We start from the raw sequence: 22,176 nt of genomic DNA on the forward strand, positions 1-22,176 counted from the left end.
AAGGTTGTCATAAGTTAAGAGTCTTCAACTTGTATACCCATGTTGGGACAATTTCTATGATTTAAGTAACAAGGATGTTCCTATATTTTCCATTTGCTTTCTAATAACTATGTATGAGCTAGGCACATAATGATCTATGTTTTTATCTTGCCATGAGTGGTTTCTTTTTTCTATTACTTATGTACAAGAACAATTCCCATATTGACCTATGTGTAAAGTATTTTATAATGTAGGGATAACCACATGTTTGATTAGATAGGAATCTTATATGATATGCATTTTTCAAGTCCGAGAACACTTACTTTGTAAGAAATTATGTATCAAAATCTAGGGGTGTGGTGTCCTTGGATCAAGGTCTTACATAATTAAATTAGAATTTTACTTAAGTGAATTTTGCAATCATTCAACCATGTGACCAAAAGTCCTTTATAAATATTTCCAAGACCCTTTTGACTGAAGGTATAGGTTGCATATATTTCCATAGAAGTAGCTTAAGTATGTAACTCATTTCAAAAAGGACTTTAATTGCCTCAATGCTTTTTTACAGAAGTACATTAGGCCTAGTAGATAGAGTGCATTTTATTCTTATAATTTCTACGAAATCTATATAAGGTTGTCTAAGTATAAACTCAGTGTTATCCTATTCAAATGCAGTGATTCTTATAATCTAACAAATCAAATGGAAAACTTGTAAATTTTTCGTTGACCCAATCACTGGTTTTCAGTTTCAATAATTTTTCTTAGTTTCTAATTTGTCAAAGTTTAACGGTCATTCATAAATGCATACATGAACTAACCTTATAAAGAAAACACATTGAAGCATTTACCGATACTGATGCGGAAAATAGAAAAGCAAACACATAAAATGGCACAGGGAATTTGGGCAATGCCCCTAGAAAAACCTTGAAGGGAAAACCAGTAGAGAGAGTCAATCTTATTATAAGCTCATAGAAATTAATGAATTTACAGCAAAATTGTTCCAGCAATAAATGATTGTACTCACCTCAAAAAATGAGCCACTTCACCACCTTCAAAATTGTGCCAAGACCCTTAAGAGTTGTGCCTGATTTCTATTGTATTGTTTTTTTTTTTGCATGTGGTTCACGAACACCCTGGTCAGTGAATGGTCACCACATCCACGGGAAAATCTGGGCCAATCACCCCTCGGCCTACTGGCAAGACCTGACCCCAAGGGCTTCAGGCATAATCGACCCTGTGACCTCCCGATGGCGAGGCAAGGTCTTTGACCAACTGAGCTAACCCTTGGGGCTAGATTTCTATTGTATTGTTGTATGAACTATCAACACTAAATGCTCCTTGTTTTCTATGCTTGGTATTTGTACTATCTATACAGATTTCTGACAACAATCAATGCCTCAAAAATCATGCTAAACTCTATCTCGATTTTTATGCACATTTTCTATAGTATGGATCACAATAAATGCATTGTACTGCCTACTCAATCTATACAGACTTGTATTGTAATAAATGTTGATACTTGCCTCAGTTTGCATGCCACCAAATCTCTTCATATTTGTGCCCCTTCTTGCTACTACTCTCCTCTTTCTTCAACTCTCTATGTCTCTCTCTCTTTCCTCAATAAATAAATAATAATGATGTTGCCTCTTCCCTAAAATCTCCTTTTATATCTCATTATTATGAATTTACCTTGAACCTAGATCTAATGGCTCAGATTAAGTCCTTTGCGAATATGATCTACAGTTGTGATATAATCTCTCATTATCACAACTTAAATCACTAAAGTCACTTTACTCATTAAACAATGCAAAAAGTCACTTTAACTTTATAGCAAATAAAGTTAATGTTTTAGAGACCACTTTTGGACATTCTTTCACAAGATAGACACCAAGCCAATGTGGAAGACACTTGTCTGAATTAAAATCTCAACTGATCCGGATTTAAGCAGGAACGCAATAGATTACAGAGATAACCATAAATACAGAGATGCGATAACCATAAAAACAGAGATGCAGCGGAAATAATACTTCATTTCATTAATGGAGAATACTGAAATATGCTTACAAATAGAAATAACCCAGCTAGGGCGATGGTAGCTTATCTCTGAGAAGAGATGTGTCGGCTACATGCCTCTGAACTGTTTCAAAGTGTCTTTACAATGAGGCTCGAAGGCCTATTTATTATTGAGAAACAATGGAAAACCCTTCACATTCCAAAACCTAACCCTAGAAGATGAAACGCCAAATTGTGGGCCCCGTTTTGGGGTGAGTTGGACAGCCAACTTCCCGGGGTCGCAAATTGGTCGTATTATCTCCGTTTGACGCGCATGATAGCTCGTTGGAAAGATCTCTCCGAGGACTACGACGGAAAAGACGATTTTTATCAGAAAAATTGACGGTGGATTTCCAAAAAAACGTCGTTTAGGGCCTCAAAACGGCTTCGGAAGTTTAGGACCCGAAAAACTGCTAAAAATAGTAAATTGTGCTATAATTAAAGAAACTGAAAAACTGAAAGAGACAGTTGTGGGGGTCCAAATGGGATAGGTGGGTGGCCACCAACATCCACCTGGATCATCAACACTCCCTTTTAATGAGGAAAGTGTTTTTCACCACTCCCAATTTTATGAATGATATATATATATATATATATATATATATATATATTCTCAATGTACATCTTCATATTCCAAGAGTTTTGGAGTATTTAACTCGTAAGTATGAACTTTGCTCATTATATTGGCATCAAAGCGTAAATGAACTTTGTTCGTTACAATGGTATTATGGTATTAGAGTTGTTCGACCCTCTAGCCCCTCAACGGTTGCATAGAATCAATCTGATCCAGCCTTTGGCCATCAAATCTTGTTGTCTTGTGATTGAGACATTTCATTATACAGAGTTAGAGCCTCTTTTGCAAGTTTCACCAAGCCATTAACAATATAATTAAAAAAATAAAAAATAAAAGAAAAAAACATTATATATAAAGCATATATAAATAAAAAATTATTATAAAAAAGGATCAAAGAAATAAAAACTAAATAAGGGATTAAAATATATATATATATATATAAAGGAAAAAAATAAAGAAAGGAATATATATATATATATAAAAGGTAATTATGTAAGAAAAAAAAGCAACGCTTGTTCTCTGGGTGTGAAAACGAGTTTTAGAGCGATTCGTCGAGCTCTATAGATGGGTTTGAGAGTGATTTGTCCGCTCTTCATCGCTACACGCTAAGGACCTCTCATATTCATTCTTCCAATTTGGGCTTTTACAGGACAAGTCACAATGGTAATTTGGGCTTTTACAGGACAAGTCACAATGGTACTAATAAAGGCGCACTCTAAATTGGAGTGTGATTGCCATTTTGCAAGATAATGACCCTATCTACCATCGTTTTCCATAGTCGCAATAATACGCACCCCCGCAGTCAAGACATACCACAACCCAGGGTCAACTACAGACTGTGTCTACTTGTTCTAGCCGCAAAATAGATTGTTGTGAATCATTGCAAATATCGTTTAGTAGACCTACGCATCCATACCGCTAATTACAACTCTGTACACATCGACGACTGCATGCCCGTCAACAACAACACATTAAAATATTATTTGCATGTCTGTCAACAACAATACAGATTAAAAGATTATTTGCATGCTTGTCTTTGTCAATTTGAAATGTTGTGTCGATTCAATAGACTCTATCAAAGCAACATTGGGCCATTTGTGGAATGTGGCAATCCAAAGGTTGCACCCCTATAAGAATTGATTGGTCAAAATAGTTAAAAAGGAAAATCAAGTCGATTGTTCAAGTTAACACAATTACACATAAACAGGACTTGGCATTTATATAATTAAGGATACTAATTTGGTTCAATATATATTATAAGTCAAACGTTGTTAAAATAAAGGATTATAAAAATAATTATTTTTTTCTATTTTTTTAAAGCCCAAGTTCAAATAAGAAGGGTATTTGAAAAAAAATTGTAATTGGAATGGTGAAGACAATAAGGAGCGAAAAAAAGAGAGAAAACAAGGGTTATTAAAGAATTTTTAAATTAAAGTATTAGTTATCGTGAATTATATATTAAAAATATATTGGAGAAGTGACTTTTATACGAAGAATATAAAATCCCTAGTCAAAGTGTACGAAATTGTTGATGAATACAAAATGGAGTCAATTACTAGAAACAAAAAAACGGATTATAATTTTGGAAACATAAGAGAAAGAAAGATTTCCATATACTTCATATAACTATGTTTCAATGTTATTTAAAATTAAAGGGAGTATTGCAAGAAAAGACGTCATTATTTCTATCTTTCCTGTCAAAGATAAAATTTATATAAACTCTAAACTCGCTAACCAATTAGTAATTCTCAAATCAAATATAATCGAAAAATTAGACCTCTGGAACACAAAACAATATGACATAACCGATTTACAAATAAACGCTGGGGACTACACATTTATATCACAATTCTCTGTTCAATTCTATGGGGTAATCGAGGTGACATAATTTTGGGTTCACCCTAGATCAAATCACTAGGATTGTTCATTTTAAATACGAGGAAAAAGTTTCTGAAATTTTCTTACAAAAAGAAAAAAAATAACGCTATAGGATGTTACATTGAAACTCGAATCAGTAACACCGGAAGACATAAAAGATATCTCAAAAACAATCCTTCCAGAAAGTCAAAAATCAATGCAAAATATGCAGAAGGAAGTTGACAAGATCATCGCAAACAAAAATGAAAAAAAAAATCCCCTTAAGGTCCACAGAGAAAACTTACTTTCATTGGTCAAGAAGTCCAAGGCTAGGAAGCAAAAACTAAAACAAGAAAAGGAAAGTTCCAAGAAGAAACTTTGTGAGTCTATCAAAGAATAAAGAAGAAAAATTGTGATTAAAAAACCTTAATCAGAAGTTGTTGGAACAAATCAAAGATATAAAAAATGAGAAACTTGAGGGTCAAAATGACGCTAAATCAGAAGTTGAAGAGCTTTCACGTTTAAAAAATCATAACCAAAATATTTTTACTCAGATTAAGAAACTTAAAGATGATAAGAAATCATTAAAGTATCAAAGTCTTCATATGTAACAACTCAAGTTAAAGAAAAAGGAATGAATATCAATTCAGTCAATATCACAACTCAAAAAGATGACAAACCAGTTGAAGGAAAAACATATACTCAAATGTTGCATTTTAGATTATGAAAATTCCAAGTGAAGATTTTGTAACCAACTCAATAACCTCAATACTTAAAGTAAATCAAGAAATTGCCACATGATAAGGGAAAATCAAATCACAATAACTCCTTATTGATACATGAATTAGAAGAGAAAACATCTCAATCAGTCTACATATATTTATCAATCAGAACAGAAATAACATACTAATTTTCCGAAGAATATTCATGTTTGCCCAATCCAATCTTACGATAACAATTTATCCCATCTATCAATAAAATGCAAAGTTCCACAGAAGATTGATTTAGGATGGTCAAATCCCTTCTCAGTTCGAGAATTTTGTTTATCACTCAAAAGATCCTATCATATTGTATCATTGAAGATGGCAACTCGAAGAAATCTTAAAAATGCAAATAGATTACAAGACAAAGAAACATGATGCCACGTCTTATTAGCAATAAGCTTTGAGGACAGAGATTTCTGAACAGGGAGGCAATGATATATATATATATATATATATATATATATATATAACAATGATTAATTAGTGATTAGTATAGAAGAGGCATGTCTTTGAAGACATGACCATTCATGAAAGGGAACTTTCCTAGGCATATAGGCAAGCCCTCATTTGTAACAATCTCATCATCATATTCTTCATTCATATTCTCAATCCATATATATATATATCCCCAATTGACATCTTCATATTCCAAGTGTTTTGGAGTATTTAACTTGTAAGTGTGAACTTTGTTCGTTACATTGATACCAGAGTGTATATAAACATTGTTCATTACACCCAACTTATCTTTGAAAAACACAAACTTTCCTTTCATCAATGACTTCATGAGAATGTTTGCAACATGTTCATTTGTGGATATATACTGGAGCTCAAGTGCCCATCTCTAAACATAATCACAAATGAAGTGGTATATGATCCCAACATGTTTTGACTTGCCATGAAATATCAGATTCTCTGGGAGCTTAATACAACTTTGATTGTCGCAATAAATAATCATAGGTTGCAACTATTGATCAAATAACCCAACTAGTAACTTGTGAAGCCATATGACCTCACAACTTGCCTGACTAGTTACCATATACTTTGCCTGTGTAGAACTCAGTGTCACTGACTTTTGTTCACTACTGAGCCATGACAAAATCATCGAGCGTAAACTGAAATAGCACCCTGAAATGTTTTTCTTGTCCCCAACATTGCCCACCCAGTTTGAGTCTGTGTAACCATTCAAACTGACTCCATCTCCCCTCACATAGTCCAGTCCAAAATCCACTACCACCTAGTGCACTCTCCTCGGCTCAACCATATATTCACTGAGTGTTAAAAGCAAAACACAAATCTAGCCTGGTGTTTACCATAGACATCAATGGTCCTATCAGTGGACGATACAAGGTGGGATCCACCAATCACCCTCAAAAGCACTTAGCGTCTTCTAGATGGTTATCATAGGTGTTGACATTAGCCTACAATCTTCCATTTGAAATTTCTTCAAGATGTCAATTGCATACTTCTCCTATCCCAAAAAAGTCTCACTTGCAACTAGTTATGAGCCTCTTTGACCTTGTAATAAAGAGATCATCCACATATAGTACAAGAATAAAAGGATCTCCACCAACCACTATGTAGTATAGGTTGGGATCTACCTCACTCTTCTCAAAACCCATTTGTTGCAAGTAGGTATCAATCCTCGAGTACCAAGTTGTAGAAGCTTTCTCCAGTCCATATAAGGCCCCTTTTAGCCTGCCCTCATGAGACTCTTGCCTATGCACCTCAAATCCCTATGGTTGCTCGATATACACCTCCTCTTATATAATTCCATTTAAAAATGTTGTCTTTACATCCATTTGGCATACCCTCCAACCCATCTCTATTGTGATGGAAATGAATGCCAAATTGGAGTGTATCTCACAATTGGTGCGAAGGTCTCCTCATAGTCAAATCCCTCTAACAGTGAGAAAACCCATGCCACAAATCGTGCGTTGTACTTCTCAATGTTGCCATCAACAACATACTTGATTTTGTAGAGCCCCTTCAAAGTCACCAATGACTTCCCCTCATGTCTTGGTACAACCTCCCACACATCATTCTTCATGATGAAATTCTACTATTCCATAATGGCATCCCTCCAGACCTACTAGTTTGTTGCCTCCTTAAAAGTAGAAGACTCAGACTCACTGATGTTGCTCACCAAAGTCATATGGCTACAAAACCTCTAGGTCCCTTACTCTCCCTGACAACCTTCTTAGGACTCCCCACAGACTCCTGGGCTTCCTTCAAATTTTTTTGAAGCCATCTTGGCGTCCTCTTCCCTAAAAGAACCTCTTATGAAGTGGAATCCTCCTGCTCATCCCTCTCGCCTGAAGACTGTATACTCGAACATTGTGCACCTATGGTATATGAACTTGTAACCTGAGAACTTGTAACCCTTGAAGCCTGTGAACCTGTGCTATATGACCCTATAGCCTGTGTTGTATTCACCTAAGACTTAGGATCTTGTCGGCACCCCTTCTCTGACTCATATAACTTCCTAAAAGCTCGATCCTCCTCAAATTTCACATATTTCCTAACCATTATTGTCCTCAAAGCAGGAATGTATAACCAATAAGTTGTTGAAGTCTCGTTGTAAAAAAACCCATTTTATGTCATGGGCTCCAGCATTGTCCTCTTCTCTGAGGGGACATGTGAGTAAGTCAAGCACCCAAAAATCCTAAAGTGCCCAACTTCAGACTTCTTTCCTGTGAAATCCTCCTCAAGAGTTTTACTCCTCGACACCTTACGAGGAAGCATGTTCTGGATATAAACAATTGTGTTGCATGCCTTAGCCCAAAGGAAAAATGGTAGACCTTGATCATGTAACATAGCTCTTGCTGCCCCAACAATGGCCTTGTTCTTTCTCCCAAAAACCCCATTCTGTTGCAGGTTGTATAGAGTTGTCAACTCTCTTTTAATGCCCTCCTGTGCACATAAATTTTTGAAGTTATTGCAGGTATACTCACCCCTATTATCTCACCTCAACACCTGAATTTTCCTCCCTATATGGTTCTCCACAAGAGCTTTGAATTCTTGTAACCTGTTGAAGACATGACTCTTGGTCTTCATGAAGTAAATCCAAGTCTTCCTGAACAAGTCATCTATAAAGGTAACATAATACTCATACCCACTCAAGAGACTAATGACATTGGACCACATATATCTTAGTGTACCAAATCTAGAATCCTTGTTGCTTTATTGCCATTGTTTGGAACAGTCGTCTTGGTGTACTTTCCAAGTGCACGCCCTTTGCACACACCCTGATGTTATGTATTGAACTCTAGTAATCCTATAACAATATCCCTCAACACCCTAAGATCCCCATGGTGCAAATGAGCCATCCTCCTCTGCCATAACTCACATAAATAATTGTTATTGCTATTGTGTATCAAAGCCTAAGCTAGTTGAAACATAAACCTGTATAGTTTCCCCTGTCTGATCCCAATCACTTTTGTTGTTGTGACACTAGGTCCCTTAGGATGAATAAGTACTTGTCCATCTCGAAACAGCACCTCATACCCCTTTTCCTCTATGATAGAAATTGATATCAAGCTCATCAACCCTAGAACATACAATACATCCATCACTACTATGGGCAGTCGAAACTCCAACTAAAAGGATATTGTCCCACGCCCAACTACCTTCACTTTGTAGTCATTTCCAAACTCCACCTCAAGATCCACACCACTCTATAAGATTTGTAGAGTGCTCACGCAAACCTATCATATGGTTGGAGGCCCCACCATCTATATATACCAAACACTGGTAGATGTTGCAGTCGTGGAAAGTAGCAAAGAAAACCCTTTTTCAAACTAAATGGAAAACTTATCCACTTTAGCTGAAGTTGTAAATTGTTTCTTCTTCTTCTTCTTGTTAGGACACCGACATGTATAGTGCCCCAATTTATGACATGCAAAGCACTTGACTCCGCTCATGTCTTTTTTTGTCCACCCTTTGACTTTTATCCCCACCTTTAGGACCTTTCTTGGACCTTTTTCTTTCCCTCACTGAAAGAGCCACATTTTTCTCATCACCCCCCTGCTATTGACCTATATGGCTTGAACCAAGTATGAGCTCCTCCTGCACAAAATCGTACAGCACCCAACTCATCACACACATGTGACACTCTGGTAGATATGATGTAACTATGTCAATTTTAGTCATCTTGGTGTTTCTTAACTTCTCTTTCAACACCATCTTTTTGTTTTGGTTTGAACTCAAGTATAGCTTGCATAAAGAATCCCACATCTCATATGCATTCTTCTTACCTTTAACATGAGGAATCACATGTTGATTTGGGATAGCATCGGATGTGCTCTAGCCACGAAATTTGGTGGAGAGGTTGGGGCACATGAGATCTCCGATACCCAAAAAGGGTTTGGGTAGATTCTAAACAGATCAGGTGATATTAAAATAATTAATATTTTTAATGGAATCCCTAAGTCTAAACATAGGGAAAATAAAATATTAATGTGTATTAATATGAATCTGTGTTAGAGTGGTCCAAAAGACATGGATCAAGTCAGATCTAATCTTAGTCATTGATTAGGAACTTAATCTCGGTCGTTGAGATGTCAACAGGAAAAGTATAAGAGAAGGCTTGAGGGTCACTTAGAGAGTACACCAGATGATCAGTCATTCTATTCTCTAGAGCGGGGTTTGCTAAGAGAGATAGAATCAGTGATCGGGAGAGCAGCTGAGGAGCATTGAGTATAGAAAAACAGAGAAGGCAGAGATTGTGTCAGGAGAGCAACGCAGTAGCCAAAGAGGGTAACACAGAGCCAGCAAGGGCTCACACAGGGCCAGCCAAGTGTTGCGCAGAGCACTAGAGGGCTAGAGGAGCTGACGCAGGGCCTCCTAGGGCTGACGCAGGGCTAGCGTGAGACAGAGAGGGGCTGACGCAGTCTAGAGTGGGCAGACGCTAAGGTTGCAGGAGCAGTTTTGAGCTGAGGAGCTACCGGAAGGGTTTTTTGGGGTTTCAGCCAGGAGATCTCTCTCAAACTGTGAGGTATAGATGCTAAGGAAATTCTTTGTTGGGTACGCCAGTTACAGCACCCAGATTGTACTTTGATATTGCTTAATAAGAAAACCCCCAGATAGCTACACCGATTTTCCCGCATTGGATTTTTCCGAGGACATTGGTCCAAAAATAATGGTGTCATGTGGTGTGATTGTTCTTGTTTCTTTTAATTGCTGATCTGTAATATGTTGAGCATGCATTGGTGTTTATTTTCAGTATTTAATTTGTAAATAACTTGTTAAAGAAAAATAACAAGCAGATAGGAATAAATCAGAAAAAATGCATGAAGGGTTTCTAAACTAAGTGAACTTCGAAACTTCAACATGGTATCAGAGCATGATTACTGATCACAGGAGGACTAAGAGACATTAGACGAGCGGAGCAATAGCAGCGGAAAACAATTGTCTCGAGGTGACAGAGATTGTTTCTAGCAACACAGAGGCCAAGAAGTGTGACGCAAGCCAGCCAGATCCACGCAGAAGAAGCCGGGAGCTGCGCAAAGCCTCAGAGAGGCCAGCGCTGCCGACACAGAGAACCAGAGGGCTAACACAGGGCATCCCAGGGTTGATGCAGACCCATCTGTGGTGACGCAGAGCCAACGTGGGGCAGACAAGGGTTGACGCAGTTCACAGAGAGGCAATTGCTAGAGTCTAGAAGGCTGCAGGAATATTGCAGAGTGGCGTTGGTGAGGTACTGTAGTCAGAACAGTACCTGAAAAAGCAAGGCCAGAGGAGTTGTTACTGAGGGTTTCTAGCCGAGGAACCTGGATCAACAGTGCAGTTGCACAAGACAATCAAAGTAGGGGGCATCTCGACCAACAGCACAAGGATTTCCAGGATGGAAATCAGGACTTAGAGGGAGTCCAGAAGAGAACTTCCAGACGGGAAGTAGGGACTCAAAGGAGTCGAACAGAGAACTTCCAGGAGGGAAGTAGAGGAGGATCATGGCACTACACGGGGTAAGAGACTAGGATAGACTGGAAGGAGCATTGAACTTCGTAGTCTGGAAGGCCATAATCTTATTAGCGCTTGACAGGGATCGTGTCAAGAACTTCGCCTTAAAGGTAATAAATGTCCAAATCGACCCCAATGAAAATGACAGGTACGAAGAGGCGATGGCGAGGGCCAAGTGCATTATCGTTGATGGGGTCAAGGATCATGTGGTACCACATATAGCCGAGAAGGAAACAGTAGTTGAGATGTGGGAGGCTCTCAAGAACCTGTACCAGCATACTTCTGTGCAGAGAATAATGTTGCTCGAGAATCAGATGAGGTCGTATCAGATGAAGGGTCAATCGATTAACACCTTCCTTGGAGGACTGAATGAGATCCGAGACCAATTGACTACTATAGGAGCAACACCGAATCAGAAGCTTATGGTGAGGACAGCGCTGAATGTTTACTCAGACAATTGGGAAGTGTTTGTCCAGAGTATCTTGGGCAGAGGAACTCTCCCACCTTGGGACGAGATGTGGGCAGCTCTTCGCCAGGAAGAGATCAGACAGTAGTCGAAGACGGGTAGCAACAACAAGGGGATCAAGGTCAAGGAGGAGGAGGAGGATGTGGCCCTAGCATCTAAGGGAAAGCAGGAGAAGCGGAAGAAGAAAGATCTCTCCAAGATCAAGTGCTTCCACTATGGGGAGATGGGTCATTATGCGACCCAGTACCCAAGGAAGAAGAGTAAGGGAGAGTCTTCTGAGACTAAGGGAGCGCCAGCGCGGGCAGAGAAGGAAGTTTTGACAGACGATTATTATGCCATGAGTGGACATGCACCACTTGAGCGGAAGTGGGGAGACATCGAGTTGTAGTCAGATGGACTACAAGCGATGAGGGGCAGGGTCCTTGAGGTACCCAACCTCTTGGATTAGACTTTGCTACAGGAGCCCCGACGAGGAGTAGCGGGACTGGCTGAGTAGGTAGAGACGGATGCATATGGAGCGGCAGAGAGAGCTACAGTGCAGGAGTCCCGAGACAGCGCAGAGCTAGCAGGCTGCAGCAATGCGAGAGGCACAGGAGTGTTGCACCAGTGCAGGTCGGCACAGAGAGGTGTGAAACGGTGCGAGATGTAGGAGAGTTGTTGCAGCAGTGCAGAGGTCAAAGAGAGGGAGCACTTGTCAGCGGCAGAGGGAGCTTCAGCATCAGTGGGTGTCTCTAGCCCAACAGGGAGGTCAGTTGGGAGATCAGTTACTTACTTCTCAATAACTAAGTTGCAGTGCAGCAGTGGGCAGCACGATGCAGCGTGATGAGAGAAGGTGCAGTGCGGATGCAGTACTGGGAGAAAGGACCAGCAGCAGCATAGATGCAGAGGGAGCTGTCGTACAGATGCAGCAATGGCAGTGGCAGTACCATGGGCAACAGTATAGGAGGCAGCAGTGCGGAGGATGTTGGGCAAGAAGGCCTAGCATCAGCACAGGTACCGATGTCAATGATCAGAGTAATACTCAGTGAGGAGTACTGCTAGAACACATTCCTCGCTAAGTGGGAGTGTTGATTTGGGGTAGCATCAGATGTGCTCTAGCCACGAAATTTGGTGGAGAGGATGAGGCACATGAGATCTCCAATACCCAGAAAGGGTTTGGGCAGATTCTAAACAGATCGGGAGATATTAAAATAATTAATATTTTTAATGGAGTCCCTAAGTCTAAACTTAGGGAAAATAAAATATTAACGTGTATTAATATGAATCTGTGTTAGAGTGGTCCAACAGACATGGATCAAGCCAGATCTAATCTTAGGCGTTGATTAGGGACTTAATTTTGGCCGTTGAGATGTCAACAGGAAAAGTATAAGAGAAGGTTTGAGGTTCACTTGGAGAGTACACCAGATGATCAGTCATTCTATTCTCTAGAGCGGGGTTTGTTAAGAGAGATAGAATCAGTGATTGGAAGAGCAACTGAGGGGCATTGAGTACAGAGAAACAGAGAAGGCAGAGATTGTGTTGGGAGAGTAGCGTAGCAGCAAGGAGGGTGACGCAGAGCCAGTAAGGGCTCACATAGGGCCACACAGAGGCAACCAAGTGTTGCGCAGAGCACCAGAGGGGCCAGAGGAGCTGACGCAGAGGCTCTCAAAGTTGGCGCAAGGCCTCCTGGGGCTGACACAGGCCAAGAAAGGCTGATGCAGGGCCAGCGTGAGACAGAGAGGGGCTAACGCAGTCCAGAGTGGGCAGATGTTGGGGGTTGCAAGAGCAGTTTTGAGCTGAGGAGCTGCCAGAAGGGTTTTCCAGGGTTTCAGCCAGGAGATATCTCTCAAACTGTGAGGTATAGCTCCTAAGGAAATTCTTTGTTGGGTAGGCCAGGTATGGCAACCAGATTGTACTCTGATATTGCTTAATAAGAAAACCCTCAGATAGTTGCAGCAATTTTCCCGCATTGGGTTTTTCCGGGGACATTGGTCCAAAAGAATGGTGTCATGTGGTGTGATTGTTCTTGTTTCTTTTAGTTGTTGATTTGTAATATGTTGAGCATGCACTGGTGTTTATTTTCAATATTTACTTTATAAATAACTTGTTAAAGAAAAATAACAAGTAGGTAGGAATAAATCAGAAAAAGTGCATGAAGGGTTTCTAAAGTAAGTAAACTTAGAAACTTCAACATCACATGGTCTTTAATGGCATCAAGGGTAATCTTTTTGGTTTTAACATTATTTTTGTTATATTCAACCAAAAGTGTTGCATCTATATGAACTATGACAAGCTTCTCAACTATGTTCCACAACTCACATTCCTCCAGAATCGATACTATCCTCTCTTTCCACGGGCTAAAAGTTCCTACCCCCTCCAATATAACCTCAAACCTCAAACCTATTGCCATATGACCTATTCTACTGACAACAAGGTCCAACCCTCTTTTTGGTGAACAACCTGCAACTCTCTTGCAAACCCATAAAAATTTTGACCTTTCCTTGAAAACACAAAAAAATTGACCTTTCCTTGAGAACCCAGAAAAATTAGACCTCTACTTGAGAACCCAGAAAAAATTTAAACCTTTCCTTGAGAACCCATGAAAATAATCCCTTTTTCTTGAAAACCCAGAAATATCTCAACATTTTTTTGATTGGTTTCCCCTTTCAGTATCAATGCTCTAATACCATGTAAATTTTTCATTGACCCAATCACCAGTTTTCAATTTCAATAAGTTTTCTTAGTTTCATGCTTGTAAAAGTTTATTGCTCTTTTATAAATGCATACATAAAATAACTTATAAAATAAAACACATTGAATCGTTTACTGATATTGATGTGGAAAATAGAAAAGCAAACATATAAAATGACATGTATTTTTGGGCAATGCCCTTGGAAAAACCCCAAAGGGAAAACCAGTAAAGAGAATCAATCTTTATTATAAGCTCACAAAAATTAATGAGTTTACAGCAAATTTTTTCCAGTGATAAATGAATGTACTTGTCTCGAAAACCAAGCAACTTCACCACCTCGGAAATTGTGCCAGGGCCCTGAAAATATCTGCCTAATTTCTATTGTATGATTGCATGATCTGACAGCAATAAATGCTCTTTATTTTCTATGCATGATTCTATACTAACTATACAGATTTCTGACAGAAATTACTGCCTCGATAATTGTGCCAAAATATCACTACTTCTGCACACATGTTTTGTTGTACTGCCTGCAATAAATGCATTGTATTCTCTGCAACAAATGCATTGTATTGTCTACTCAATTTGTACATATTTTTTCTGTCATAGATGCAAGTACTTGCCTCGGTTTGTGTGCCACCAATTCTCTTGGTATTTTTGCTCCTTCTTGCTGCTCCTCTCCATTTTCTTTAGCTCTTTACATCTCTCTCTCTCCTCAGTAAATGAGTAATAATGATGGTGTCTTTTCCCTAGAATCTCCTTTTATATCTCATTATTATGAGTTTACCCTAAACCTAGATCTAATGGCTCAGATTAAGTATTTGGCCAACAAGATCTACGGTTGTGATATAATCTCTCATTATGACAACTTAAATCACTTAAGTCACTTTATTCATTAATAATGCAAAAAGTCACATTAACTTTATAACAAATAAAGTGAATGTTCTAGAGACCACTTTTGGACATTCCTCTCACACGCTAGACACCAAGCCAATGTGGAAGACACTTGTCTGAGCTAAAATCTCAACAAAACTCTGGCTTTAGGAACTTCAAATCTGCAGTGTTTTTTGTCCATTAACATATTTCCGGATGTAGGATAGGTAATAAAGGTATAGCCTTTTCAAATATGCAAAGTTAAAGTGTATCTTACATGTAAATCATAATATGCTAGAAGCAGAATCATACACCCATGCAAACTAGGAGATCAAGCATTGATATCAAAACGGTACATTGAGCCATCTCAATGTTAAATGGCTGACCTTGAGCTTCGGGGATAAAATAAAACATTACCTCAGAGGAAAGGAGGGGTAGTGTCCATTCAAAAGGTCCTGAATGATGATAAGAAAATAACATACAATCTCACAATTATCTTATTGAGAGTTGATTGTGTTAAAATATTAAATGTTTAATTGTGTGGAACCCTGTGCAGCTCGTAAGTGGCTTGGGTTATGGGCTCTGGTCATGGTCATGGGTCAGTCCTGCGAATGTGCTCCTCCATATTACCATGAAGAGTATAAATATTTGGTTGTACACCCTCATCTGCACATAGTTGGAAATGGAGATGTGAGACATTTTACCTTTCATATCTCTGGTGTGCTGTGTGTGTTATCTAATTATTTTAGCAAGCCAAGAATACATCTTTTCATACTATATCTCATGAATGAGATGGCACAGAACCAGACCTTTTTCGCAAATAATGTGGAGACTGGATCAATGAACATGCTATTGCAAGATGCTGCAAGCGAAACAGTTATGAGAATGTGTAATTTAAATATCACAGCTTCAGGTGGTTGGTCTCAAGTCCATGATTTGTTGACAGTGGACACCAATAAGAAACCAAATTAAACAGCTCAACCTCATCTCACATTTGATGATTTATTGACATAAAGCTCCAGCATGAGACCTTGCACTGGAATCTTTGAATTTATGAGCTGAAGTTAGCACTTTCTTTGCAATAGCATGCAGTTACTAAGACGACTTACAAAGAAAATAGTCTGAATTAAGTATCAGTTCTCATACTGGACTATTTTCAGGCAATATTATCAAGGCTAGTGTATGAAAGGAGAATCAGATGATTATTGACTCTAGTTGATTAAAATTACCTTTAATCAATTTTCGTAGTTAACATCAATGTCAGGCCATACAGATACAAAAAAGAGAGCAGATCCTGATCTTTGGCATTTCTGGTAGATCAAGACCAAATAATTGGCAGTGAAATTCTTACGAGTTCTTTGAAGGTGAGACAGTACTATTCCAACCATCTTTAAAGGTGGGCCAAGTAATGATGGTTCTCCTTTACATCTTCTATGAGTCTGACCCCAGTTGCCATGGAAAGACATAGATTGCTGACAATTCGTCTGTCTATTTCCTTGTCTTATTAAAAGGAATTATACATCATGAAACAACCGCCGTATTTGATCAACACTAGCAGGCATCAAAGTGATAGGACAGCGTTTATACTACACCAACAATAAAGCAAAATCAGTACAAAGTTTCCTGTAAGCCAATATAAATATGCGAGATGTGTGTTTTACTTTATTGTCTCCATAGGAAAAGACATTAAAATATTCTTGTTTTAATTTGGTATCTTAATAAATGAGGAGAAATATTTTGTTTAGAATAAAAGTTCTGAATACTAGCAACAGAAACCTCATTTCTTACCTGTGAAACATATTTAAAAATGCATGAATAGCAAAAAACAAATCCAGAGACAGAAATCAGTGCAGGATTAGTACGCTTCTGTGAGCATAATGGACAGACTGTTCTATCAAGCGGTAATGGAATGCCATCCTCTGCTACCTGCATCACTTTGCAAATTCATGGACATTTAAAACAAGCTGAAACTAACAATATGTCATATAAAATAGGTTTGGATTAGTTGCGTGTCAGATAATTCTTATTAAACCTCCTAACGTTTATGAGAAACATTAGAGACCTCACCTTTGGTTGTGGGGGTGGTGAGGGTGGAGGATACACAGTTGGAGATGAAATCCTTTCTTCAGCAGATTGGTACCACCACTCCATCATCTTCCGGAAACATAGTGTAAAAATCAAAGAGATTTAATATAGCTTAAGTTAGCGGAGTTATACAAAGATGTCAAGGAACAATAGATCTTGAATTTTACAAGGTAAAAATTTAAAACTGAAAATGCTTTTAGGGTTAGCATGGAAAACTTAACACTTACCATTCCATCCAAAGTTAGAACAAGCTTCTGCTAAACATCTCAGACATAACGCATACATAATGAATCTTTTTAAAAAGCACAACCATTAGGAGTTGGTTCCTTTGATTTGCATTAATGAAATGAAACAACAGCTTGCTGGATTCTAGGTTTGGGTCCACGCTGTCTAAAGCGTGCAACAGGCCTAAAATGAATACAAGTTATTATATATTTTGCAACTGAACAGATCCAAGATAAAACCTGCTGACAGTGAGGTGCTCAATGTTGGGATATCAACAATCCAAATAAAATAAAATAAAATTCGTATCAAAATTACCTTCAAAAGGCTCAGGTGGAATGCATTATAAAGGAAGCTAAATTGTTGATGAGAGTAGCTCAGGAAGGTACTTCTGCATAGGCCTAGTTGTCTAAGCATGTGACAGTCCCCTAATTGACCTTTAACTTTAGCAATTACTTTAATAATTAAAGTAATTGACTTTTATAAGATAAAGTGAGTTAATCTAATGAAATGCAAAGGTTATTTGCAATGGTGAATTAGATGAATCTCAACCATTGATCTCATGTGATGTTGAGATCTAATCACAATTGTCAACCACTTTGGAGATTAGGGTTGTGGATAACTCAAACTTACAAAAGAAAGGCTAGGCTAAGAGAGAAGATACATCTTGAGCAGAAGACACAGTGAGAGTGAGATCTCAGTGATTGGGTGGAGAAAGACTTCCAGGCAAGTGTGCAGGGTTTGAGGAAGAGTGCCAGGGGCAGCAAGGAAAGGATCCAGATCAGCAAGCAGATCGAAGGACAAAACAAGGATTTGATAGGCTGCATCAAATTCCAGGTTTATTGTTGTATGTATTTTTCCTCAAATGGCCATTATCCCAGCATGGGAGCCTTTGTAAGTTTTGAAGTTATTTAATTGAATAACTGATTTGAAGGGAAGAAAATCTGTGTCCATGTGATTGAGATAGGTATGTTGTTTTTTCTTTCATTGTTATAATTCTTTAAGATCCCAGTTGTGTATTTTATTCAATAGATCTACAAAATAATTAAACATTACTGCAAGGAATCTGCTAAGTAGTAATTGGCCAGATTGCTAGTGTCAAGGAAAATTTACATGGTACCATAGCATTTTCCCTGAAGACCGATCTCTAAATAATTGCACACAAGCAGTCAGATATGTACAGTAGTTGCAGGGGCCGAGTTCATCCAGACACAAGCCAATGATCGTACAAGGAAGCAGCAACAAACCAAAAAAATCCATATGCTGCAAGCCAACGTAAATTCTATATGTGCAGCGAGGAATAAAACCAGTCATATCAATATGGTGGCTGAAGACAAGTTTTAAAAGAAAACAAAATCATGCTGCTCGGAGAAGGAAATGATGGCGACCATACACATCACCCAGGGCAGAAAAGCAGTCGATTTAGAGAGACAAAATTAAGATAAAAATAAAATAATAATAATAATAATAATAATTCAAAGGTGGTTGAGTGGAAAGTGGGCCAGCAGACAGCCACGATAGAGATCAGCCACCAAGGCAGAGCCGTTGTTTGGGGGAGGGGCAGGGGCGGATAAGAAAGACAACCGTGGTACCAAATAAAAAAGAAATTTATCCAAAAAGTGTGAGGACAATGGAGCAGAGGGACCTACTCTCCAACAGTCGAGCCACGACATGAGTCTACCAGAGCATGTACACAAGATGTGCGAAATGACCTGCTACCCACCAAAGTGGGTGACCCCATAGGAGAAAAATTTTCTCCCATTCTACACATTCAGCCGGCCAGCCATGCAGCCCCTGACAGCCACCACTAGTTGATGACGTGCCATTTTATCTCCACCACCTACATCAGTCATATAATTTCTCACCCATCTGGCAAGAGAACATGGACGGAGATGGGCTTCTAATCAAAAGGTATTTTATTCATTTTGCAATAGGTGCTTATGATTGTTCGTATTTCAGCTTTTCATATGGATTATAGGGTGACTTGGAGGAAAAGTGGGTTTTGACCATGAGATTGTTCTCTCACCTTAAATGGGGGGTTAATCTTTGATCCCAGTCCAATGGAACCTCCCCTAATGGCCCAATGGGTGTAGCAGGGGCACTACTCAGGGAGCCTCGATTGAGATAGCATGTTCCATCTATCCCTATTCCATGCTTACCACTTTCCATCTTACGTTACAAGTCCATATTGCACCTCCATTCTTCATGTTCCACTGACCATTGGTTCTCTGGGATTTGGCACCCATACATCCACATACCTAGGTAGGGCTCGAAACTTTTCCCTGGGGGGGTTGATGTACCTAAAAGAAAAGGAAAAAGCATATTATGGCCACAAATAAAATAGAAGAATATCAAAATGCAAAATATGGTCAGGCCATACACATTAGCATGTGGGAAAAAGCCTAGAATGAGCTCTACCTCACTCATTATGGCCATCGCCCAGTTCCTAAGCACATGCTGCTCCATTACATCATAAAAAAGAACCCTTGTGTGTCCCAACCCCGATGGGCAATGAGCTACCTCATCACTAAGGGGTTATACAATTGTTATACATCATTCAAAGCAAGCTCAAACCCTTCAAGATATGAGCAATAATACAAAGAAAAATGAAGCAAATGTAAAATGTGCACAAGAGGGGTGGAAAAACAAAGGCCAAGTTGGTAACTCATGCATCCATGATTGCTCCCTCCTCACATCTATACACTCAGGATGTGGATCCACCATAATGTTAGTCCCTTTGACCGTGGCACTTGGCCATGAAGTCTTCTCCCCTCCATGCCATCATTATTCACTAGCACCTATTGATTGAAGAATGGATTGAGGAAATGTCAGTTCCCCTTGGGGGTAGAAAACACCTAGTAGGGTTGTCCTTTAGCCACTCCTACCTAGGGAAGAAACACCATGGCGAGTTCAAGGCCCCAATTTTGGAAGGGAAGCCTTATTTGAAGTATTAAATAGCCCTTTACATTCAAGCTTGGTTCACTTAGATGCAAAAAAGATTATCATCCCTTATGATTGGTTGCTTTCACTAAACTTTATGTTGTGATTGTCAGGTGGTTCAACAACCCATGACTTGGGCACCTTACCAAAGACCCAGAGAAGTATATTAGCACCCACAATGAAACGTTGAGAGCCTTGGGTCTCCAAGCAGTAGCAACCCATCATACCTATCCCTAGACACCTTCTACACTCAAGACGTACTGCCACATTGCACTACATTTGATGATTCTTCGGGATGATGCACTTGGACCAGCATGCCCCGAGCCTGACCTTAGCACTCACTGAGAGATGGCAGTTGATCCAGAGCCTGAATGAGGATGGTCTCACCTTCAGAGAATTAGGAGGGCTAGTAGCACCAGGAAAGCCCTCAACGTTGGAATAGACATGGACATTTTGAGCAACTAGAGAACTAGGAGACCACCTTTGGTGCCCCAAACTAGATCTTGGGGTCCACAGAGGGATATTGATAGAGATTTGAGGGCCAATCATCATGTCATGATTTTAGAGGCCTCTACACCACTCATGGCACCCTAGAGCCTCAACGCATGCCACATGGAGTTCATTTATTGGATGACATCAACCTTTTGAGGCCTCATGGCTCACATGTGTGGGATTTCTCTTGAGTTTATGCTTGAGCTAGTTGGGTTGGCTTGTAACCCACTGCATCATTATGATTTTACTTGTTGATTAGGGGTTTTTAGGCAAATTAGGAACTCTTCATCATATAAATAGAGGAGAGGAATATTTCACTTTTCATCATCATCACTTGGAGAATTCGGCCTCTCCTAAGAGAATTTTGACCTTCTTACTTGTGGAGAGATGTGATCCACGGAATGATTTTTGTATTGGAGCTTTGTCTTTAGAGAAGTTATCTTGGATCAATCATGGATTATTCATGCATGTCATCTTGTACGTGAGCCTTGTATTTGACAATATTTTTGCTTTATGTCTAATGTATGGAAAATATTGGTAATTTGGGGTTTTTCTATTATGCCCTAATTTGTTGAAAATTAATTCTATAGAAACTAGATATCACTATTGCATGCATTACTCATTATATAACATGTGAATTGTATTCCCCTTGGGAATGTTGTAGCTCTCCCAAGTGCCTTTGATCCCTCACAAAGATTCTAGTTAGGGTTTTAATGTTAGGGCAGCAAAAAATCCTTACTCCTTTGCAAGGATTAGCTTAACCATAAAAATCCATAGACTCCATCCACCCAAGGACTAGGAAATGGCCATCCTTTGTCAGTGATCAAGTCAATCAAAATATCCTTACTCCTTTACAAGGATTAGCTTAACCATAAACATCCATAGACTCCACCCACCTAAGGACTAGGAACTGGCCATCCTTTGTTGGTGATCAAGTCAATTTTTATCCATAAATTTCACTCTCTCTCTCTCTCTCTCTCTCTCTCTCTCACACACACACACACACACACCTGATTCGGCCCTCTTAAGGCCAAGCTGCCAACAAGGGCTGAGTGCGAATTGACAAGGAGAGGGAATTTTGGGAACTTGGAAAGTCTAGACATTGAGGGGTGAGTGGTTTCCACAAAACCATTCCCTTTTGGTGGGCATTCATTCCATTTTCATCCATAATTTCTCTTGCCCTAGTTGTTCACCCTAAGAGGAAACCTTAGTTTGGGTATAGCTTCAACTTGGGGGTTTCTTG

At 39.1% G+C, this 22,176-nt stretch overlaps 1 protein-coding gene across 1 annotated transcript in view; it reads right to left on the reverse strand.

Annotated features, from left to right (window-relative positions):
- Nucleotides 1–16,486: 16,486 nt before the first annotated feature.
- Nucleotides 16,487–22,176, reverse strand: part of PEX12 (peroxin-12) — a 198,505-nt gene continuing 192,815 nt past the window's right edge. Inside the window, exons 8-10 of the mRNA XM_089393013.1 lie at nucleotides 17,262–17,348; nucleotides 16,983–17,120; nucleotides 16,487–16,780 (exon numbers count right to left, since the gene is read on the reverse strand). Coding sequence (XP_089249139.1) covers nucleotides 16,709–16,780; nucleotides 16,983–17,120; nucleotides 17,262–17,348 — 297 coding nt within the window. The 3' untranslated portion in view covers nucleotides 16,487–16,708. The remainder of the gene's footprint in view (nucleotides 16,781–16,982; nucleotides 17,121–17,261; nucleotides 17,349–22,176) is intronic.

Source organism: Pinus tabuliformis, chromosome 1_1, assembly GCF_031772625.1.
Source record: "Pinus tabuliformis cultivar Carrire ecotype Pingquan chromosome 1_1, CPIR1, whole genome shotgun sequence".
Lineage (NCBI taxonomy): Eukaryota > Viridiplantae > Streptophyta > Pinopsida > Pinales > Pinaceae > Pinus > Pinus tabuliformis.